The sequence below is a fragment of the Ictalurus furcatus genome, chromosome 1 (assembly GCF_023375685.1).
Source record: "Ictalurus furcatus strain D&B chromosome 1, Billie_1.0, whole genome shotgun sequence".
NCBI classification, from domain to species: Eukaryota; Metazoa; Chordata; class Actinopteri; order Siluriformes; family Ictaluridae; genus Ictalurus; species Ictalurus furcatus.
This window is the reverse complement of record NC_071255.1, coordinates 38,002,387-38,026,135: the sequence shown is the minus strand read 5'-3', so window position 1 is coordinate 38,026,135 and position 23,749 is coordinate 38,002,387. Positions and strand designations below refer to the sequence as shown.

The following is a 23,749-nucleotide window of genomic DNA, read 5'->3' as shown; positions in this document are numbered from 1 at the left end:
CAGTAACTTATGCTTGTCAATGAGGTCTAAAATGTTACTACATTTGATATCAGCAACAGTGAACCATGATCTATCACAGGGTTCTTCACATCTACAGTTTAGCTCCAACCTCCAAACTCACCTGCCTGTAATTTTCTAGTAATCCTGAAGACCTTGGTTAGGTTGTTCAGGTGTGTTTGATTAGGGTTGGAGCTAAACTCTGCAGCACAGTGGACTCGAGGGCCAGATCTGAAGAACCCTGATCTATAATGTTAATACAGGTGTACAGTTGGTATGCGTGAATAGATTTTATCTGTTTGTGTGTGTGTGTGTGTGTGTGTGTGTGTGTGTGTGTGTGTGTGTGTGTGTTCCTTGACTCCACCTCCTTCAGGTTCTTCTCTGTGAATTAAACCAGTTCCAGTTTAAGTAAAAGTGAAACTCCACTTAGTGACGATTGGACTGTAAAAGGTTCTCAGGAGAAGAACACAGTAAGTATCTAAATCTAAAGCTATAATATGTGAATGTTATGAATCTACACTAGATGAAGAACAGTTCAGTTGATTTTTACTGAAGTTGTAACTTACACAGTTTACTGTAGGACTTGATTTTACTGTAAGTGAACCGTGTGATGATACAGAGTTAGATTTAACACACACATGTTGGACTGGAGTAAGACAATAAACCACCAAATCACTGTTACTGTGTGTGTGTGTGTGTGTGTGTGTGTGTGTGTGTGTGTGTGTGTGTGTGTGGGTTGACAGGTGTAATCTATAGGAAGAGACATGACCTCCAAAATGAGTGTGTCTATGGAACAGGACAGAAAGAAAGATGAGAGGTGAGTGAAGGGTGTGACTCGGTGAAAAACAGAAATGTTCTCACATTCACCAACACTAAACAGATCAGACTCTGATGTGTATCTGTGAAAAGTGATTAGTGAATAGTTTAATTCAGCAGCTTTGTCTCGAGATGTTCAAAACCAGCTGATGATTAGTGACATTAAGCTACTGAGCAACACGTCTAACCCCAAGTCCCTGTAGCTGGATAAAGTATGAAGGGTAAAGAATCGTATCAGTGTTAATAAGGAATATCATCAGATTTTAACTACAGGTTCATTATTCAGTATTGCTACAGAACAGTAATAATGATGCCGTGGTTGTGTGTGTTTAGTCTGATTCAGGGTAAGAGATCAGACTCACCTGAACCCAGCGGTGTGTCCATGAAGAGTGACGGGTCAATGGGTCGTCCAATACACTTCAGAGACACAGACTGTGCTACTGATCTGAGGTGAGTACAGTGTAATGTATGAGTGCAGTGTTTTATCACTCACACTCTCACATAATCAAACATCTCTCAAATATCTGTGTATTCACTGGTTTGTGTTTGTAGTTATGAATATGATTTATAGTCCTTGTTCAACTTTTAACACCTGTTTTGTTTGTTCATAGACCGCAGAAGAATAAATCAAAATTCACTGAGAAAAGTCATTTGGAGGACGTATTCAAGGTGTGTGTGTGAGTGTGTGTGTGTGTGTGTGTGTGTGTGTGTGTGTGTGTGTGTGTGTGTGTGTGTGTGTACTAATCCCAGCAGTGTAATGAATATCTCTGTGTGCTGCAGAGATGTGAGTAATCATTACACCTATTCCACTCTCACTGCAATGTGACAGAACAAAATACTGAGCAACACTAAGAGAGAACACGAGTGTATTGTGTTTTCCTCATTGGTTTCAAACACACAGAAATGTTCAATCACTCACCTTCATTTATTTACTCGTCTACATCCTCAGCTGAAACCAGTTTGTCTGGATGCCACCTATTGAATCGGCCTGGAATACACTATTCTAATCCCAAAGCTGTATTTGGTGCAGAACTTTTATTTATTACATCTGCGTGTAGAATCTTTATGATTAATCAGACAAAATGTAGTTTTATATTCGGTAATAAACACACACTCGTGTGACATTATAGAGTTTTTGTATTTTTTTCTTCCTGTTTCTAATCAGGAGCTGGAGCACAAAGTCATCAGTCTGATAAAGAATGAGCTGAAGAGATTTAAGAAGCTCCTGAGTCCAGATTACCCAGCATGCTCTGAGAGGGAGGTGGAGGAGGAGGAGGATCAGAGCAGTGTCAGAGAGGGAGTGCTGAAGATCACACTGCACTTCCTGAAGAACATGAACCACACAGATCTCGCTAACACACTGCAGAACAGTAAGAGCTCATGGGGTTATAACATCACTTTAACTTTAGAGGAAGGAAACTGCTCGAAATTTATTAAACACATCTCATCATAATGATGTGCTTTTATCAACACAATATAATAACAGATCAGTACTGACATTACATATGATACACAGCTATGAAAATATCAACAGTCAACAGAGATGATCATAGAGTGTACATTTTATTCTTCTTTTTATCAGAACTCGTCTCTGTGCACCAGCGAGAACTCAAATCCAGACTGAGAGAGAAATGTAAAAGAATTAATGAAGGAATCTCACAGCCTGGAAGTTCAGCACTTCTGAATGAGATCTACACAGATCTCTACATCACAGAGGGTTGGAGTGGAGACGTCAATAATGAACATGAGGTGAGACAGATTGAGACAGCGTCCAGGAGACCAGCAACACAGGAGACACCCATCAAATGTAATGATCTCTTTAAAGACAAGTCCATCAGAAGAGTGCTGACTAAAGGAGTTGCTGGAATTGGAAAAACAGTCTCTGTGCAGAAGTTCATTCTGGACTGGACTGAAGGAAAAGCAAATCAGGACGTCACCTTCATGTTTCCACTTCCCTTTAGAGAGCTGAATCTGATGAAGCAGAAACATCTCAGTCTGATGGAGCTTCTTCATCACTTTTTCCCTGAAATAAAAGAATTACGATTAATAGACTGTGAGATCAACAAAGTCCTGTTCATCTTTGATGGTCTGGATGAGTGTCGACTTCCTCTAAATTTCCAGAAGAATGAGAGATTGTGTGATGTGACAGAGTCAGCCTCAGTGGATGTGCTGCTGACGAACCTCATCAAGGGGAATCTGCTTCCCTCTGCTCTCCTCTGGATAACCTCTCGACCAGGAGCAGCCAATCAGATCCCTCCTGAGTGTGTAGACCAGGTAACAGAGGTACGAGGGTTCAGTGATCCTCAGAAAGAGGAGTACTTCAGGAAGAGGATCAGTGATCAGAGCCTGGCCAATAAAATCATCTCACACATGAAGTCTTCAAGAAGCCTCTACATCATGTGCCACATCCCAGTCTTCTGCTGGATCTCAGCCACTGTTCTAGAGAGAATGTTGGGTGAAGCAGAGAGTGGAGAGATCCCCAAGACTCTGACTCAAATGTTCACACACTTCCTGATCTTTCAGATCAAACACAAGGACCAAAAGTACCATCAGAAATGTGACCCTGATCCTCAGCAGACCAGAGAGAGTATCCTGGCACTGGGAAAACTGGCTTTCCAACAGCTGGAGAAAGGAAACCTGATCTTCTATGAGGAAGACCTGAGAGAGTGTGGCATTGATGTGAGAGAAGTGTCAGTGTACTCAGGAGTGTGTACCCAAATCTTCAGAGAGGAGTTTGGTCTTCACCTGGGGAAGGTGTTCAGCTTTGTACATCTGAGTGTTCAGGAGTTTCTGGCTGCTTTATACGCATTTCTCTCCTTCATCAACAAAAAGATTGCAAAACAACAAACCTGGTCTGATCTTTTCACCAAGTCAAACATGTCTGATTTCCTGAAGAGTGCAGTGGACAAGGCCTTACAGAGTGAGAATGGACACCTGGACCTGTTCCTCCGCTTCCTTCTGGGTCTCTCACTGGAGTCCAATCAGACTCTCTTACGAGACCTACTGCCCCAGACAGGAAGCAGCTCTCACAGCAAACAGGAAACAGTCAAGTACATCAAGAAGATGATCAGGGAGAATCCATCTCCAGAGAAATCCATCAATCTGTTCCACTGTCTGAATGAACTGAATGATCATTCTCTAGTCCAGGAAGTCCAACATTACCTGAACAGAAGAGGTGACTGGTGTCTCAGTGAAGACAGACTCTCTCCTGCTCAGTGGTCAGCTCTGGTGTTTGTGTTGCTGACCTCAGAAGAGGATCTGGATGTGTTTGTTTTGAGGAATTATCAAATATCAGATGAATGTGTTCTGGGGATGATGCCAGTGTTGAAAGCAGCAAGAAAGGCAGAGTGAGTAATTTTTATTCATAAATGTATTACAGATTTTACTGAAACAAATGATACTACGATGATTAGAATAAAGCTCATCAATAATTACTCTAATTATCTCACTATCATTCTGTATGTAAGGAGAATGAAGGAGAACAACTTTATATAAGCAGCAAATTTCCCCCTAATTTTAAAAATAAATTGTCTTTGCTTTGAGGAATGAAATACCTAATATTATGAGGGAAATTAAGTTTGTACTAACTTATTAACATTGTGAAACACTAGTGTTGTAGTAATCAAGACCAGTCTTGAGACCACACACCAATGGTCTCTGTCTTTTTTGTTATATTTTCGTTTAAAGGTTGTTTTTTTTTTCTAAACGAGTAAACTGTTATATCCTCACACATGTTCCCTAACCCCTAATGTAATGATATAAAGTAGGCTCATAGTGCAGCACTTGCTAGAAGAATGGGCTATACTTATCATGTCCTATGTATGTCCTATGTTCTTATTTGTACACATTGATAATACTAAAGTCGATGGGATATTTTAGTTACTTCAAGAGAAATTTCATGTCCGGTTAGGAAGATACTACAACCATCAAATTAACACATCTGGTTGTCTGGTCTCGGTCCTGACATAGACTCGTTTGGCTCTGGTCCTGGTCTTAAAGGGAAGTTGTTTACAGTATATGGTGAACATGGCCATGCATGAGCACATCAGTTGAGAATGTGTGGTATTCATCAACGCCCATTGTGTACAGCTGTATGTACACGTGATAAATAAAAATATTCTTGTGCGTACAGGCCGCTCTTATGCACAGTTTAGAACTTGTATTTGTACACACTTTGATAAATGAGACCCTTAGTCTCTAATGGTTAATAACAGCCTTTATTCAAACCCACCACTTTTTATATTTGTACTGCTATGTGCCACATTATCACCTTCAACGATTGTCAGAAAATTATACAGTGTGCCATCATATGTCTCTTTTTTTAAAAATGAGAATGTTTACAGAATGTTTCTAGGTCTTTTTAATCACCCCAGGCTGAACAGTTGCACAATCAAATGCTGCTCATTTTTTCTCCAAACATACCTTTAGTGATTGTGGCCACACAGTTCCATTTTTACTTCATCAGCAACATGTTTCCCAAATGCCACTGGCTTCTCTAGATAGTTTTACACACACCACACATTCATGTTTGAGGTTGCAGGTACAGTTTCATTCTGCTTCCTCCATGCAGATCATATTTATAGAAGAAATTCTCAAGAGAGCAACCCTGGAGAGTAGATCAGTGCAGCACCACTCCTTTCTCAGCTTCTTCTTCCCGCAGGTCCTTAGTCTTATTTGTGGGTTTTATTTTAGTTTCTTTCTGTAGCATACAGGGAGCTCACAGATCTTCTTATCTGCCATCTCTTAATAACATTTTGGATATCTTTTTATAAACTTCTTTTGACATCAATTACATTTATTTTGAGATCCTCAGTGGATCAGAGGAGCCCGTGGTTGTTGAGTGTTAGCAGAATGTTTGAACAGTCAGAGAATTTCTTACACGCTGAAATTATTATATTCTTGACCTGCCTAGGGCTAGGGTTAGGGTCAGTTAAGACCATTGAGTTAATTAAGTTCTGAAACTTTACAACTGGAAGGATATCTAAACTTTTGCTCATTTGCATTGCTAAATATGTTAAATATAAAGCAACTGTTTATCATTTGTAGATAAATGTCCTTTTTTAATGTTAACTTTGTTGCATTGTTATGAATATTTCTTTTCACTTCAAAAATCAACAAAATATGTCAATTGCTAACTTTAGAATTCTAATTAAAATTATTTTAAGTATTAAGTTAAAGAAAACAAAAATATTTTTGTGATTAAGAAGTGTTCTGATATAATTTCTCTCCCAGTCTGTCTTGGTGTGTTCTCAAAGAGGATGCCTGTAGAGCTCTGTCCTCAGTTCTCAGCTCACCCTCCTCCAGTCTGAGAGAACTGGACCTGAAATGTAATTATACCCTGCGGGATTCAGGATTGAAGCTGCTCTCTTCTGGACTGGAGAGTCCACACTGTAAACTGGAGATACTGAAGTAAGATCACTTTTTAAATATACATTTTTAAGCTCCAGTACCAAACTTTGTTTTGTTTAAAACTGAATAAAAGTCAATTATTGCGGAAGTACATAAAATAAAACAGTGTTTAATACTGTCTGCTTACATCACTGCGATTCTCAAAGATAAGCTAATAATAATGATTTATAGTTTGAGCTGTCAGGACGGATTTCACAGGAAATGGCAGTTTGATGTTATTCCTATTTGCCTGGTTATGTCACATCCATAAACAGAAGGAAGAACAGCCAGCTACTATATTGTGTGTGTGTGTGTGGGTGCTGAGGATGGTGGACTGTCTGTAGATTGTTATTACAACACTTGCTTAGAATTTAAAAGTGTCATCTAGATGGCTGCTTTAATCTGGACATTTCTAAACGGCAGTCATGGTTGACAATTTAAAAAAAAAAAGTTCTTGTTGAGACGTGAGCTTCTGTGCAAGTCTCCCTGTGTCTGTCTGGGTTTTCTCCAGGTTCTCTGGTTGGATTTGATAAGGTAAATGGTCCTTATGTGTGAATGGGTGTGTGAATGTATGTGAATGGTGCAGTGTGATGGACTGGCATCTCCTTCAGGTTACATTCCCACACCTTGGATTAGGCTCCAGATCCACCACGACTCTATTCAGAGTAAAGTAATTACTGAAAGAAACTGAGTGAATATGCAGAATCTCACCAGCCAAGATGGTGAATCTGTATAGAAGATAAAAATTTCAACTAGAAACCAATAAAGAAAACAAACTTACAGCCAAAAATTACCTCCACAAGGACCCTTGTTACGATTTGAGAATAGAGGGTTGCAATTCATAAGAAGAGAGAAAGTGAAAGTACACCAGAAAGATTGCGCCCACGGCAGGACTATAAATAGGCATGATGTTACTCAAGCTTCAGATACTGGTCATGCGCAAGGGCGCTTTCCACAGTGTTTACCTCATGCAATGTGGAGTTCCCTTTGAAAGGGAACAAACTTGCAGCCTAATTAACTCCAGAAGTTCTTGGCAATCTGCTGACATGAATCCAATTGAAAAGATATGGATGGTTTTGACATTGCAAGTCCATCAGCAGGACTGTCGTGACCTGGAGGAATTAATGACTGCACTAATCTAATTGCTTACTGTACAACCCCTGGCAAAAATGATAGTCACCACACTTTTTTTTACTTCGTAGCAAATAAATAAATTACAGATATGACACACAACCTTTTTGTTTAATAGCTGAACATACTAGCTTTGTGAGACATACCTCAAACAAGTTAAATGAAATAATTTTAATTATTGGCATATTTTTTTCAAGTCCAAGTACAAGAAAAAATTGTGGAGTCCTCAACAAACAAAATTACAGTTAGTATTTTGTTGCTCCGCCTCGGCTTTTATGACGACCTGAATTCTGAGGTGTGAACTTCACTAATGAAAAACAATATTCTTCATCAAGCTAGTTCCAACATTTTCTAATAGCGGTTGACAGATCAGCTTTGCAGGATGGAGCCTTGTAATTTTTTTTTAATTTCCACCATAAATTTTCAACTGGATTGAGATCTGGACTGTCTGCTGATTGAGTTGACCTGCCTTTCCTGAAGAAAAGCCTGAACTCTCTCTGCTCTGTGGCAAGATGCATTATCATTCTGAAAAATGACTTCTTCATCACCAAACCTATTTTCTATCGATGGAATGAAAAATGTTTGAGGTATGTCTTGTGAAGCCCGAATGTTCAGATATTAAACAAAAATGTTTGGTTTTTTTTGTCATATCTGTGATTTATTTATTTGCTATGAAGTAAAAACCCAGGTGAACATCCTCTAAGTGTGGTGATTCCATCATTTTTGCCAGGAGTTGTAGATGTCTCAAAGCTGTAATTGACGACAACAACTTTGTAGCAAAGTACTAATGCTGTTCATTTGTGGTGTCTTTTTTGCCTATCAGTTATCATCTAATGAATACTTACTATTTGTTCCTATTTATAAGTACAAAGTTAAGACATTTTGTGTATAAGTGGATACAGTATATGCACTGGAATTATATTAAATAACAGAGCTGAATACTTATTTCCCCTCACTGTAAATACACAGATAAATGCTGTACACACACATTCAGGCATCAGTGTTATATCACTGATATATCATCATTTCTCTCCCAGTCTGCGTGAGTGTAATCTCACAGAGGAAAGCTGTAGAGTTCTGTCCTCAGTTCTCAGATCAAACTCCTCCAGACTGAGAGAACTGGACCTGAGTCACAATAACCTGCAGGATTCAGGAGTGAAGCTGCTCTCTGCTGGACTGGAGAATCCACACTGTACACTGGAGATACTGAGGTCAGATCATCACTTTCACATTGTGTTTATTTTATTGTCACTATTATAGTGTAAACCTAATAATATTAAAATGTAGATCAACAAGTCTGATGTATATCGAGGGGCTGACAGATATGGGGAGACAAATGTAAAATATTCCGCTCTGACTTTTTTGAACATTTGTGCTGTTTTACACTGACACTGAAAATTGTTATCTGACATGAGTCACTACTTAAATGTAACAGAACGGCCTCAATTGTTCAAAAAAAAAAGTACAGAGAGAAAAGAAGAATAAACTTTTTACATTTGTGCCCCATAGACACAATATTGTAACATTTTTAACATTTAACATTTTAAAAATGTAACATTGCAATTGGGGGAAAATTGGTATTGAACTGTGGGTCCGAGTGTAAATGTTCTCCAAAAACACTTTCCCCAAAGCTGCTAAAACACACTGAATAAAAGTCTGTGCTATAAATAAAGATACCTGCTGCTTCAGACTGGATTATTACCTTCTTCCTCTTATCTTTCTTACGAACATGTAGACATGTGATATCTGTCTGTGTGTGTGTGTAAGGCACACACACACACACACACACACACACACACACACACACACACACACACACACACACACACACACGTGTCAGTGTTCTGATAGATCATCATTTCTCTCCAAGGCTGTGTGGGTGTAATCTCACAGAGGAAAGCTGTAGAGTTCTGTCCTCAGTTCTCAGATCAAACTCCTCCAGACTGAGAGAACTGGACCTGAGTGAGAATAACCTGCAGGATTCAGGAGTGAAGCTGCTCTCTGCTGGACTGGAGAATCCACACTGTACACTGGAGACACTGAGGTCAGATCATCACTTTCACATTGTGTTTATTTTATTGTCACTATTATAGTGTAAACCTAATAATATTAAAATGTAGATCAACAAGTCTGATGTATATCAAGGGGCTGACAGATATGGGGAGACAAATGTAAAAATATTCTTTTCTCTGACTTTTTTGAACATTTGAGGCCGTTCTGTTACATTTAGATAGAGACTCGTATCAAATACATTTCAGTGTAAATGTTCAATATAAAGCTAATTGTTAACTCAAAATATATAATCTAAATATGAACATTTAAATCTTAAATCTAAACATAAATGTTAAATATAAATGTTAAACTAAATAGTAAGTATAAATGTTAAATGTTAATGAAAATTTAGGAGTCTGAGAGTAATCAGTGTCACGCAGCAATGCCTACGTGCTCTGAGAATGTGGAAATGTCCCCGGTTTGTAGCCTTGGGTCAAACTCATGGGGTGTCTCCTTATTGCAAGACAGTAATGACGGACACCTCCTTCCTGAGATGGGATGCGGTCTTAGACTGCTGTCCAGCTCATGGTCTCTGGAGTGGCCCTCCTCTTGAGTGGCATATAAATCGCCTAGAAGTGCGGATCGTGTTTCTAGCACTGAGATTCTTTCTTCCTCAATTGAGATGTTACCATGTGTTTACAGACAACACAGTGGTGGTCTCATATATCAACCACTATGGTGGACTATGTTCATGCCCCTTGTTCAGGCAGGCACAACCTATTCTTATCTGGGCAGAGGGAAAGTTTTTGTCACTGAGTGCAATGTACATTCTGTGCAAATGGAATATGGGGGCAGACATCCTGTTGAGGCAGGGGCTGAGGCCCAGGGATTTGTGACTCCATCCACAAGTGGTGGAGTCCATATGGCAGAGGTTTGGCCAAGCGGAAGTGAATGTGTTTGCCTCCAAGGAGGTTCGCACTCACTTCTCCCACACCATTGGGGCTGGATGCCATGGCACACATGAGGCAGAGGTCATATCCATATGCTTTTCCCCCAATCGCTCTGCTCCCACAAGTTCTAGCGAGAGTTCGCCAAGACTGCCTATGTCTGCTGTTAGTAACACCTTATTAGCCAGCTCGAATATGGTTCTCAGAGACAATATCCCTGCTAAACAGCAATCCTTCAGAGATTCCCATCTTCAGGGATCTACTGTCTCAAGCCTGAGGGCTGATTTATCACCCTTGGCCGGAACTATGGAAACTGTGGCTCTGGCCCTTGAGGGGCACCAGATCATAGATTCTGATCTCACAACTGAGGTTGTAGAGACCATGTTGAATGCCAGAACGCATCCATCATGATGATATTGTATGGGCTCAAGTGGCAACTTTTTGTCTCGTGGTGTGAGGAACGTCAGCTAGACCCAGCAAACTGTGCAATAGCTGGAGTTCTTACAAGGACGTTTCTCAGTAGGGTTGGCTCCTCCTACAATCAGGGTCTATGTCGCTGCCATTTCAGCCAGCCATGCCCCTATTGATAGAGCCTCTGTGAGGCAACCTCCTCTAACTTTGATTTTTATGCGTAGTGTCAGATGGCTGAGGCCCATCTGCAGGCCATGCATACCTTCCTGGAACCTTTCTGTAGTCCTGGAAAGTCTGTCAGGTGCTGCATTTGAGCCCTTAGAGTCAGCCTCTGAGAAGCTTCTGACTCTGAAGGTAGCTCTTCTGCTGGCCCTGACATCTATCAAGCGAGTAGGAGATCTACAAGCTCTCTGTTGCCCCTTCCTGCCTTGACTTTACCCCTGGATTAGCCAAGGCCTTCCTGTACCCAGGCCGGATTATGTTCCTAAAGTGCCTACATCTGCTTCCCAGCCAGTAGTGTTGCAGTCTTTCTGCCCTCCTCCGTTCCTCATACCGGAACAAGAGAAATTGCACCAACTGTGTCCAGTAAGGGCTCTCTGTACTTAGGTCCACAGCTCTGGCCATTGGCATAAGTCAGAGCAGCTGCTCTCTGCTTTGGAGGCCACAGTAGAATTGATGCTGTGTTGAAGCAGTGCATCTTTAATTGGATAGTGGAAGCAATCTCTATCTCTTATGAGGCGCGCGGTCTCGCTACGCCTCTGGGCATAAGGGCTCATTCCACTAGGGAGGTCACCTCTTCGAAAGCTTTGTCCAAAGGGGTATCCTTACAGGATGTGTGTGCTGTGGCAGGGTGGTCTACGCCACACACATTCATTCGATTATACAGCCTGGATGTACATTCCGACCCGGGCTCAAGTGTCTTGCAGTGACCCTCGGGCTCAGCTCTTTTTGAACAGGCCATAGCCTCAGAAAGATGGAGTGGGTATTCTTGTTCCCATAGTGTTACTGTATGTATGTTAGTGGCAGTGGAGGCTTGGTGGTTAAGGCTCTGGGTTACTGATTGGAAGGTCGGGGGTTCAAGCCCCAGCACTGCCAAGCTGCCACTGTTGGGCCCTTGAGCAAGGCCATTAACCCTCTCTGCTCCAAGGGGTGCTGTATCATGGCTGACCCTGCACTCTGACCCAAACTACCTAACAAGCTGGGGTATGCGAAGAAAATAATTTCATTGTGCATATGTATATGTGACCAATAAAGACTCATTATAATTATCCTTATCATTATGCTAAACGTAACATCAAAGTTCTCTTTGAAAGGGAATGTCTGGGTTACGCATGTAACCCTGTTCCCTGAGAAGGGAACAAGACATTGTATAGCTTTGTCATACTTGGGCAGGCCTGTGAATTGCGTCTTCGCTTCAGGTAATAGAGGCTGACAGTGCGGTTAATTAAGCAGAGCGCTTAATTGCCATGTCATCTGATCATGGCAGGCCTATAAATAGGCATGATTTTACACTAGCTTTAGATATTGGTTATGCGTGAGGGCGCTTCCCACAGCATTCAGCTAACGAAACGTGGAGTCCCCTTCTCAGGGAACAGGGTTACATGCGTAACCAAGCTGATTTTAAATCTGTTATTCACATCCCTAATTAATTATCACTAAGTTTATATTTAACATTTACATTTAACCATTTCATTTAATATTTAGGTTTAACATTTAGATTTATATTTAAATTTATTTACACTGAACTGAAAACTAACACTGAAAACACACACATACATACACACACACACACTTTTCTGATAGATCATCATTTCTCTCTCAGGCTGCGTGTGTGTTATCTCACAGAGGAAAGCTGTAGAGTTCTGTCCTCAGTTCTCAGATCAAACTCCTCCAGACTGAGAGAACTGGACCTGAGTATTAATGAACTGCAGGATTCAGGAGTGAAGCTGCTCTCTGCTGAACTGGAGAATCCACACTGTACACTGGAGATACTGAGGTCAGATCATCACTTTCACACTGTGTTTATTTTATTGTCACTATTATAGTGTAAACCTAATAATATTAAAATGTAGATCAACAAGTCTGATGTATAACAAGGGGCTGACAGATATGGGGAGACAAATGTAAAAATATTCTTTTCTCTCTGACTTTTTTGAACATTTGAGGCCGTTTGGTTATGTTTAGATAGAGACTCGTATCAAATACATTTCAGTGTAAATGTTCAATATAAAGATAATTGTTTAATATAAATATTATGCTAATTGTCCCCGTGTCTCAGAGTGTGCTTCATTGGGAGATCATGGTGCAGTAGGGTTGCCAGGTTTACACTATACTCTGTTGGGTTTACCACAAGGCAGTCGGTGTAAAGAGCAAGTCCACAGGTGGCAGGGTTTTTTTGTTTGGGTTCAGGATACTTACTTGGGACCTGAAAATCCTCTCTGTTATGAAATTACAGATGTACAGATGTAGAAAAGTACACTCTTCCACCAAGGCATCTGCAAGTTCTCCATCACGTCTGGGGGACACATGTTACATGTAATTTTCCACTGCGAGGACGATCACCTGTCCTTCCTGTCTCCCTGTAGCACCGTCTCAGGTGTCTTACATTACAGACATTACAGTTTATTGCTCTGAACACATCTGCAGTCCTCATGTCTCCCTGCAGCAGGTCTATGGCATGTTCATGCAGGAGAGCAGGAACCCTAGACATCTTTCTTCTGGTGTTTTTCACAGTCAGTAGAAAGGTCTCTTTAGTGTCCTAATTATCACGAAGTTTAAATTTAACCATTTCATTTAATATTTAGGTTTAACATTTATATTTATATTTAAATTGACACTGAAACTGAAAACTGTTAATTGACATGAGTCACTACTTAAATGTAACAGAACGGCCTCAATTATTCAAAAAAAGTCAGAGAGAAAAGAATAATCAACTTTTTACATTTGTGCCCCATAGACACAATATTATATAACATTTTGTTTACCATTTAACATTTTAAAAATGTAAAATTTTAATTGGGGGGAAAAATTGGTATTGAACTGTGGGTCCGAGTGTAAATGTTCTCCAAAAACACTTTCCCCAAAGCTGCTAAAACACACTGAATAAAAGTCTGTGCTATAAATAAAGATACCTGCTGCTTCAGACTGGATTATTACCTTCTTCCTCTTATCTTTCTTACGAACATGTAGACATGTGATATGTCTGTATGTGTGTGTAAGGCACACACACACACACTCACACTCACACACGTGTCAGTGTTCTGATATATCATCATTTCTCTCCCAGGCTGTGTGGGTGTGATCTCACAGAGGAAAGCTGTAGAGTTCTGTCCTCAGTTCTCAGATCAAACTCCTCCAGACTGAGAGAACTGGACCTGAGTCACAATAACCTGCAGGATTCAGGAGTGACGCTGCTCTCTGCTGGACTGGAGAATCCACACTGTACACTGGAGATACTGAGGTCAGATCATCACTTTCACACTGTGTTTATTTTATTGTCACTATTATAGTGTAAACCTAATAATATTAAAATGTAGATCAACAAGTCTGATGTATATCAAGGGGCTGACAGATATGGGGAGACAAATGTAAAAATATTCTTTTCTCTCTGACTTTTTTGAACATTTGAGGCCGTTTGGTTATGTTTAGATAGAGACTCGTATCAAATACATTTCAGTGTAAATGTTCAATATAAAGATAATTGTTTAATATAAATATTATGCTAATTGTCCCCGTGTCTCAGAGTGTGCTTCATTGGGAGATCATGGTGCAGTAGGGTTGCCAGGTTTACACTATACTGTGTTGGGTTTGGAACAAGGCAGTCGGTGTAAAGAGCAAGTCCACAGGTGGCAGGGTTTTTTGTTTGGGTTCAGGATACTTATTTGGGACCTGAAAATCCTCTCTGTTATGAAATTACAGATGTACAGATGTAGAAAAGTAGGTACACAGCACATTAGCGGTAGCTACACTGCCTACCTGACTAGCTACTGCTACAGCTGCTACTTTTACATTGACCTACTTCTGTATTTCTGTATGTCTGTAATTTCATAGCAGAGACTAATTTCAGGATTTCCTGTTTTGTGATGACATCATGGTCCCAAATAAACATCCTGAATCAATAGTTGCAGTAAAACATAAATGAACAGCTGTTCAGGATCATTGTAGTGTCCACCACAGTATAGTTGTAGATCTGAGTCACCTTCTCAAGTGATGGGGATTTACACCACTTGAATCACGTGTAGCACTAGCACAGATAGATAAATATATAAACGTCCTCTCACATTCAACTGCTTTTATTTCCAGCAAATTTCTTAACGTGTAAATATTTGTATTAACATAAAAACATTCAACAACTGAGATAAACTGAAGAAGTTTCACAGATGTTTGAGGAACAGAAATGGAATAATGAGTCCCTGAATAAAGTGGAGGCCGATATCAGAAGGAACAGTCAGTATCTGATGTTCTCCAGCTGCTTTAAGTACTGCAGTGCATCTCATCCTCATGGACTGCACCAGATTGGTCAGTTCTTGCTGTGAGATGTTCCTCCACTCTTCCACCAAGACATCTGCAAGTTCTCCATCACGTCTGGGGGACACATGCTTACATGTAATTTTCCACTGCGAGGACGATCATCTGTCCTTCCTGTCTCCCTGTAGCACGTCTCAGGTGTCTTACATTACAGACATTACAGTTTATTGCTCTGAACACATCTGTAGTCCTCATGTCTCCCTGCAGCAGGTCTATGGCATGTTCATGCAGGAGAGCAGGAACCCTAGACATCTTTCTTCTGGTGTTTTTCACAGTCAGTAGAAAGGTCTCTTTAGTGTCCTAATTATCACTAAGTTTAAATTTAACCATTTCATTTAATATTTAGGTTTAACATTTATATTTTTTATTTAAATTGACACTGACAATGAAAACTGTTAATTGACATGAGTCACTACTTAAATGTAACAGAATGGCCTCAATTATTCAAAAAAAAGTCAGAGAGAAAAGAATAATCAACTTTTTACATTTGTGCCCCATAGACACAATATTATATAACATTTTGTTTACCATTTTAACATTTTAAAAATGTAAAATTTTAATTGGGGGGAAAAATTGGTATTGAACTGTGGGTCCGAGTGTAAATGTTCTCCAAAAACACTTTCCCCAAAGCTGCTAAAACACACTGAATAAAAGTCTGTGCTATAAATAAAGATACCTGCTGCTTCAGACTGGATTATTACCTTCTTCCTCTTATCTTTCTTACGAACATGTAGACCTGTGATATCTGTCTGTATGTGTGTGTAAGGCGCACACACACACACACACACACACACACACACACACACACTCTCACACACACACACACACACACACACACACAGACTCACACACACGTGTCAGTGTTCTGATATATCATCATTTCTCTCCCAGGCTGTGTCGGTGTGATCTCACAGAGGAAAGCTGTAGAGTTCTGTCCTCAGTTCTCAGATCAAACTCCTCCAGACTGAGAGAACTGGACCTGAGGGACAATAAACTGCAGGATTCAGGAGTGACGCTGCTCTCTGCTGGACTGGAGAATCCACACTGTACACTGGAGATACTGAGGTCAGATCATCACTTTCACACTGTGTTTATTTTATTGTCACTATTATAGTATAAACCTAATAATATTAAAATGTAAATCAACAAGTCTGATGTATATCAAAGGGCTGACAGATATGGGGAGACAAATGTAAAAATATTCTTTTCTGTCTGACTTTTTTGAACATTTGAGAACGTTCTGTTACATTTAGATAGAGACTCGTATCAAATACATTTCAGTGTAAATGTTAAATATAAATTTAAATGTTGAATCTAAATATATAATCTAAAATATTAAATATAAAGCTTAACTATAAATGTTAAAACTAAATAGTAAATATCAATGTTAATCTCATGTAATGGAGTTGAGGATGGATGCAAATGCAGATAAAAGCTTTATTAAAGAGAAGCAGGCAGACAAATCCAAATCATGAATCAAAAGCATGGTCCAAAAACAGGCAGAAGGTCAGGCAATCGGCAAACGGACATAAACTAGGCAAGGCAACACACAAAATGAGAAACTAGAAGCAAAATCAAAAACCATGAACCAGAACACGTTGAACAAAGGCTTGGCATGGTGAATACACTCAATACTTCACAAAGACTAATGTGAGATTGGATGCAGGTGTGCGTGATTAGAATAAAAGTGAGTGTTCTGGGAATTGTGGTCCATGGCGACCATGTTTGCAGGCCGCAGTGCAGGATGGGAAATGTAGTCACTGGTTTGCTGTGATATGACAGTTAAATGTTAATGAAATTAATCTCTCATTCATATACTAATTGTAACGAGCTCATCTCTAGGTGGGGTTTAACCCTTCCTACCTAAAAACAAACCAATCTCCTTCCCCACAATTAATTATTTATGTCTATATGAGATCTTAGATTTGTGCTGCATGTGCAGTTAGTTGATTTTTTTATTTTTATTTATTTTTTTTTTTAAAAAGGTTTTATGAGGACAGAATTTTTACTCTGTACAAAGTTTCACTTTCTACCTTAATGACTTTCTGGCTTTCATCCCAGCTCGATACTCAAAAGTATGGTGTTGTCCAAGCCTCAGTGTTGCCTTAACTAGAACGGTTTTGGCCGTACAGAAAAATGTCCAAATGCTGATTTACTGCTGTGCAGAGATACAGAAAAACACAAGTCTCTTCTAACTCAGTACACACCTAGAATGTAGTCTAATTTACGGCTTTAGATTATGCTTCTAAGTATTGATTACACATATTGATCATGCTTGATATCTCATATTGATTATTAGATTGTGCTTTAGTAATATATTCTATAACATTTAACCATTTCATTTAATATTTATATTTAAATTGACACTGAAACTGAAAACTGTTATTTGACATGAGTCAGTACTTAAATGTAACAGAATGGCCTCGATTATTCAAAAAAAGTCAGAGAGAAAAGAATAATCAACTTTTTACATTTGTGCCCCATAGACACAATATTATATATTATATAACATTTTTTACCATTTAACATTTTAAAAATGTAACATTGTAATTGGGGGAAAATTTGGTGTTGAACTGTGGGTCCGAGTGTAAATGTTCTCCAAAAACACTTTCCCCATGTTACAAACCCGGTCTAGGTCGGGCCGCAACATACAATAAAATAAAAAAAAAAAAAAGGGTTGGCGTGACCAAAATTGCGTTTACTTTGTTTTTATTCTCCAAACGAATATATATATATATATATAAATATATATATATATATAGTATCTCACAAAAGTGAGTACACCCCTCACATTTTTGTAAATATTTGATGATATCTTTTCATGTGACAACACTGAAGAAATGACACTTTGCTACAATGTAAAGTAGTGAGTGTACAGCTTGTGTAACAGTGTAAATTTGCTGTCCCCTCAAAATAACTCAACACACAGCCATTAATGTCTAAACCGCTGGCAACAAAAGTGAGTACACCCCTAAGTGAAAATGTCCAAATTGGGCCAATTAGCCGTTTTCCCTCCCCGGTGTCATGTGACTTGCTAGTGTTACAAGGTCTCAGGTGTGAATGGGGAGCTGGTGTGTTAAATTTGGTGTCATCGCTCTCACACTCCCTCATACTGGTCACTGGAAGTTCAACATGGCACCTCATGGCAAAGAACTCAATGAGGATCTGAAAAAAAGAATTGTTGTATTGTATATGAAAAACACAAGAAATAAACATGAGGGAGACCAAGGATAAGTAGTAAGTAACTTTACTGGGAATTCACTGGATTCTATATTTGAGAGGTGGGGGGAACCCCGCATCTCCAGAGGGGGTGCGAAGAACCTCGAGTAGCATAGTGATGTCCGCAGTGAGATGCGCAAGCTGATAGCGAGTGTTCAGATCCAAATCCAGCCCCTCCGGTAAAGGAGATAAGGAAAAGTGACGGGCACCTAGGACACATAGAAGAGAATGAAATGTATTAGGTGGTGATATTGATAAGTTGGACTCATACTTAAAGATTAAGAATAACTTTAAGATTAATTCATTATTCACAATGAAATCTAGGAACTGGGGAGTACAGACAGAGAGGCACGTGCAGACACACACACACACACACACACACACACACACACACACACACAGAGGAATGCAGACACACACACACACAGAGGCCTATGCAGCCACACACACACGGAAGGAATGCAGAATATTATACGGATAATAAAAGGAGTATAAGGATTATAAGGATATTATAAGGATAGTATAAGGTATAGAGTATAGTAAAGGGGGTAAACTATTTGCAAGCATTATAAACAGAAAATGTAGAACAAAATATGAAAGAAACCACAGTAGAAAACAGAAAATGTAGAACAAAATATGTAAGAAACTTACTCATATTGCATGTGAAGGTGTGGAGAATCCTCTGCTCACGGTAGACCAGTCAGGACTGACACTGACACAGGTTATTTTTTAAGGACAAAATGTGACAGGTCCATTATATTATATGGGTATTGGAGCTGGGCTACACCTACTAGATAACTGTCCCTGGAACGGTGAAGGCCTCAAGATAACTGTCTATGAGATCAGCAGACTCAGTGGGAACAAGGTTTCTCAAAATTTTTGATTCACGTACGTAATGGTATTCTGGGAAAGCTATGTCTAAACATATTGATGTTTGGGTTTAGAAAACTGTATAAATAAGGGAGTGTCAGATCGCAAATAGTCATACACAGGCGAAAAGCACTTCTCTCTATACACAACGCAATGGCACTGATCTGCCCTGGGATGGAGACTGACGAGGCTTAAGTACACTTCTGGAAACGTGCAGGCAACCAATCCTGTCTCACAAGGCGGAGCAGGCGTGGACAAGACATGATCATCGAGTAGCAAACCGGAACATACGCATGCAGTAGGCGGGGCCTAGAGAAGGGGGAGGAAACAAAAGAAACCCATCCCACCACCGACATAGACACACAAATAGCACATAGAGCAAACAGAAATACATTGTATAACGTAACACCCAAAGCTGCTAAAACACACTGAATAAAAGTCTGTGCTATAAATAAAATTACCTGCTGCTTCAGACTGGATTATTACCTTCTTCCTCTTATCTTTCTTACGAACATGTAGACATGTGATATCTGTCTGTATGTGTGTGTAAGGTGTGTACACACGCACACCACTGTTCTGATATATCATTTCTCTCCCAGGCTGCGTGAGTGTATGCTCACAGAGGAAAGCTGTAGAGTTCTGTCCTCAGTTCTCAGATCAAACTCCTCCAGACTGAGAGAACTGGACCTGAGTCACAATAACCTGCAGGATTCAGGAGTGAAGCTGCTCTCTGCTGGACTGGAGAATCCACACTGTACACTGGAGACACTGAGGTCAGATCATCACACACACACTGTGTTTATTTTATTGTCACTTAGGCATGGGCCGGTATGAGATTTTGACGGTATGATAACCTTAAGTAAATATATCACTGCTTCACAGTATTGTGGTATTACAATTAGAGCTCTAAATGTATTATTTTTAAATGACTGGGTATAAAACAAAATCTTTTTTTCCACTGAACACAATATATTTTGTTTTTAAGCAAGATATAGAATATTTGGAACAGTAGTAAACATGTGCAGCTGCAATGAAAATTATTCACCCCCCAGTGCAAATCAGGTTTATTGTAAAAATTTGCCGACTTTAAGCTGTTTGCGATGAACAAATCAAACAAGAGTAATTGAAATAGTTCAACACAACAAACGCTTTAAGTGGTTTCCCCAAATTCAACTGAAAATGCAACTTATATTGACTTCTTCAGAAATTATTCAACCCCTTCAGGGCGAGCATCTTTAGTACTTAGTTAAGCACCTTTTGCTGTTATGACCTGCTGCATAGGAGATGCAGAGCTTCAGGCAGCGTTCCTGAGGAATCTTCTCCCGTTCCTCCAACAATGGCCTCCAGTTCAGTAATATTCTTAGGTTTGTGTGCTGCAACCGCCTTCTTCAAATCCCACCAGAGATCTTCTATGGGATTCAAGTCAAGTGACTGTGATGTCCCTGTAGAATCTTCCAGGACTTCTTCTGCAACCAAGCCTTGGTGGAATTTGAGGTATGCTTGGGATCATTGTCCTCAGTGCCTGTGACAAAAAAGTCTTGCTGCAGGTCTTTTGCAGTCACTCGAGGGTTTGTCACAACCTGCCTTCTCAGAAATCTGCTTGCAGCTGTTGATAGCTTCCTTTTTCTGCCCCGCCCAGGTTTTTCATAATTTTCTGCTCCAAGCCAGTTCAGGTATTTCATGTGTTCCAGCTCAAGCACACCTGGTGCAGCTAATGAAGCCCTTGATTAGTTTATATCAGGTGTGCTTGAGACAACACCTGTTTTACATATTTGTGCTGTTGTGAGGGATTCTATTCAGGGGTGAATAATTTTGAGACTGGAGAAATCATTATAAGTTGCATTTTCAGTTGAATTTGGGGAAACCACTTGAAGTATCTATTGTGTTGAACCATTTCAGTCGCTTTTGTGTGATTTGTTCATTACAAACAGCTGAAAGTCTGTAATTTTGACAATAAACCTGATTTGCAATGGGAGTTGAATAGTTTTGTATGCGTGCGTGTTCATGTGTGTGTATGTGTGTTAGTGTGTAGGTTGATCTATAATTGTTGATGTCTCTACAGGCTGGAACGCTGCAGTATTACAGGTGAAGGTTGTGCTGCTCTGGTTTCAGCTCTGAGGTCAAACACCTCATCACACCTGAGAGAACTGAATCTGAACCACAATAAACCAGAAGAATCAGGAGAGAAGCTGCTCTCTGATCTACTGAAGGATCCACACTGTAAACTGAAGACACTACAGTGAGTTACTGATACACACACACACACACACACACACACACACACACACACACACACACGCACACACACACACACGCACACACACACACACACACACAGACACTAGTAATGTAATGTGACTTAGTGTGTTTAGACAGATAAGACAGACTTTTGACATTTTATTTGAATAGAACTTTTAACATGGACACTTTCACAAAGCAGCTTTACAGAAATCCGGATCTAGCTTTAGATTTAAATCCCTAATGAGCAAGTCAGAGGTGACAGTGGAGAGGAAACACTTCCTGAGACCATATGAGGAGAAGAACCCTTGAGAGGAACCAGACTCAAAAGGGAACTCTTCCTGTTCTGGGTGACACGGGATAGTGTGATTATAAATCATTCCTCTTCTATAGTTGTAGAGTCTAGCAGTTCTGATTTCAGTAGAGTTTTAGCTTTAAGTCTATCGTATCAAAGTGAAGTTCTCCACTGTATGATGAATGAGAGCTGAGTGTAAACTGTCTTTAGTAAGTCTAATCATTAGGATGTCCAAGTGAGAACATCCACAGTCAGCTTTAGGTTGTCCATGTGGCACCGTCCATAGCAATCTCACGCCAAACTTTAGGCTAGTCATGTGGGCCGACCTCAACAGCAGCAAGTGATTCTCAGCTGAAGGAATCAGTTTAATATCCTTTCTGAAATATTTCCATCAGGATTTTTATTATTTACTTTTACTGTTTGTATCATTCAAATCCTTCAAATCAGCTTGCCTTGGTTCTACACACACACTCACTCTCACGCACACACACACACACGCACTCACACACACACACAAACACACACTCACTCACACACACACACAGTGTTTACACTGATTTTTCTTGTGAGGAGTCTGATAATTGATTCTGATAAACCTGATGAATATCTGATCATTTTACTCTTTTCCACTTCTTTACAGGTTCAGGTCATTTTCATTCCGATCTCCAATTCCCAACCTCAGATGATTATGGATTACATTAACCTGCACAAATAAACATTACAAAGTGTTGTGAAGAACATACACTCACCGTCCACTTTATTAGGAACACCTGTACACCTGCACATTCATGCAGTTATCTAATCAGCCAATCATGTGGCAGCAGCACAATGCATAAACCCATGCAGATGCAGGTCAAGAGCTTCAGTTAATGTTCACATCAAACATCAGAATGGAGGAAAAGTCTGATCTCTGTGACTTTAACCGTGGCATGGTTGTTGGTAGCAGATGGGTTGGTTTGAGTATTTCAGAAACTGCTGATCTCCTGGGATTTTCACACTGAACACCCGCTCACAGGATGGTTTTTTTTCACCATTCTGTATAGCGACTGTTGTGTGTATTTGGCTGATTGGATAATTGCATAAATGAGCAGGTGTACAGGTGTTCCTATTAAAGTGGACGGTGAGTGTATGTGACTATTACTATTTTAAAAGGATAATGATAATGGGTAAGATTTTGCTTGTACAATGCTTTGTTGTGGTTCATTAGATGATGAAATGTCAGGACTGTAAATATGAAGCAGTTGAGATAAATAAAGTAAACCTACATATTAGATTGTTTATGAGTAATCCAGTATAATGTAGCTTAAATACACAAACTGAACAGTAATGAAACTTCTACTATTACATTTGTTTATCAGCAATAAATAAACTCTTGTTGTATCTCCAGTATAGTGTGTAATTAAATCAAACACACACTTCATCCATTTATGTTCATGTTGTGATTAAAACACATTTGTCTTGTACTATCTTATATGTTATAAGATGTACTATCTTTATAGATATGTAATATTTGATCTTTTTTCTCAACAAATAAATGAATAATGTATAATATTTTTGTTTCCTTTGGTTCTCTTTATATACTTTTAGGACTGCTGAAAATCAGATGGTGTTTTAGGTCATATTTATAAAGAAATATAGAAAATTCTCACAAACTTTCGAGCACCACTGTATATAACTGATGACAGTATCACCAGTAGATTTGGTGCTGTTTACACTGCAGAGGAGGAACATTCATACAGTCAGACATACAGTACATCACAATCGTTGTACACACATTACTTTATTACAGAGGAAAAATACCTGAAGCTGGAAATCTGCCCAGATGAAGAACCTGCTATTCTGTAAACATGAGACAGGTCACATGAGACATTATCTCTTCTTATATTATATATTATTTTATATTACAGACTGAACATGA

At 39.5% G+C, this 23,749-nt stretch overlaps 1 protein-coding gene across 2 annotated transcripts; it reads left to right on the top strand.

Moving 5' to 3' along the window:
* Positions 1–379: 379 nt before the first annotated feature.
* Positions 380–23,400, top strand: LOC128615424 (NACHT, LRR and PYD domains-containing protein 12-like). 2 transcript variants are annotated; one of them, XM_053637506.1, is made up of 14 exons: positions 380–467; positions 741–814; positions 1,147–1,263; positions 1,425–1,482; positions 1,979–2,183; positions 2,396–4,160; positions 6,046–6,222; positions 8,370–8,543; positions 9,203–9,376; positions 12,505–12,678; positions 13,969–14,142; positions 16,101–16,274; positions 21,361–21,537; positions 22,472–23,400. In XM_053637506.1, the coding sequence occupies exons 2-14, from the start codon at positions 762–764 to the stop codon at positions 22,515–22,517; spliced, it is 3,468 nt and encodes a 1,155-aa protein (XP_053493481.1). In that variant the 5' UTR covers positions 380–467; positions 741–761; the 3' UTR covers positions 22,518–23,400. The 2 variants fall into 2 exon arrangements, with proteins under 2 accessions (XP_053493481.1, XP_053493473.1); XM_053637498.1 differs by lacking the exon at positions 380–467 and having other exon boundaries at positions 722–814.
* Positions 23,401–23,749: the final 349 nt, after the last annotated feature.

Coding starts and splice junctions, on each gene's coding strand:
- LOC128615424 (XM_053637506.1), top strand. CDS start 762: ATGACCTCCAAAATGAGTGTGTCTATGGAACAGGACAGAAAGAAAGAT. Junction 2,184..2,395: donor CGCTAACACACTGCAGAACA/GTAAGAGCTCAT, acceptor TCTTTTTATCAG/AACTCGTCTCTGTGCACCAG. Junction 16,275..21,360: donor TGTACACTGGAGATACTGAG/GTCAGATCATCA, acceptor ATGTCTCTACAG/GCTGGAACGCTGCAGTATTA.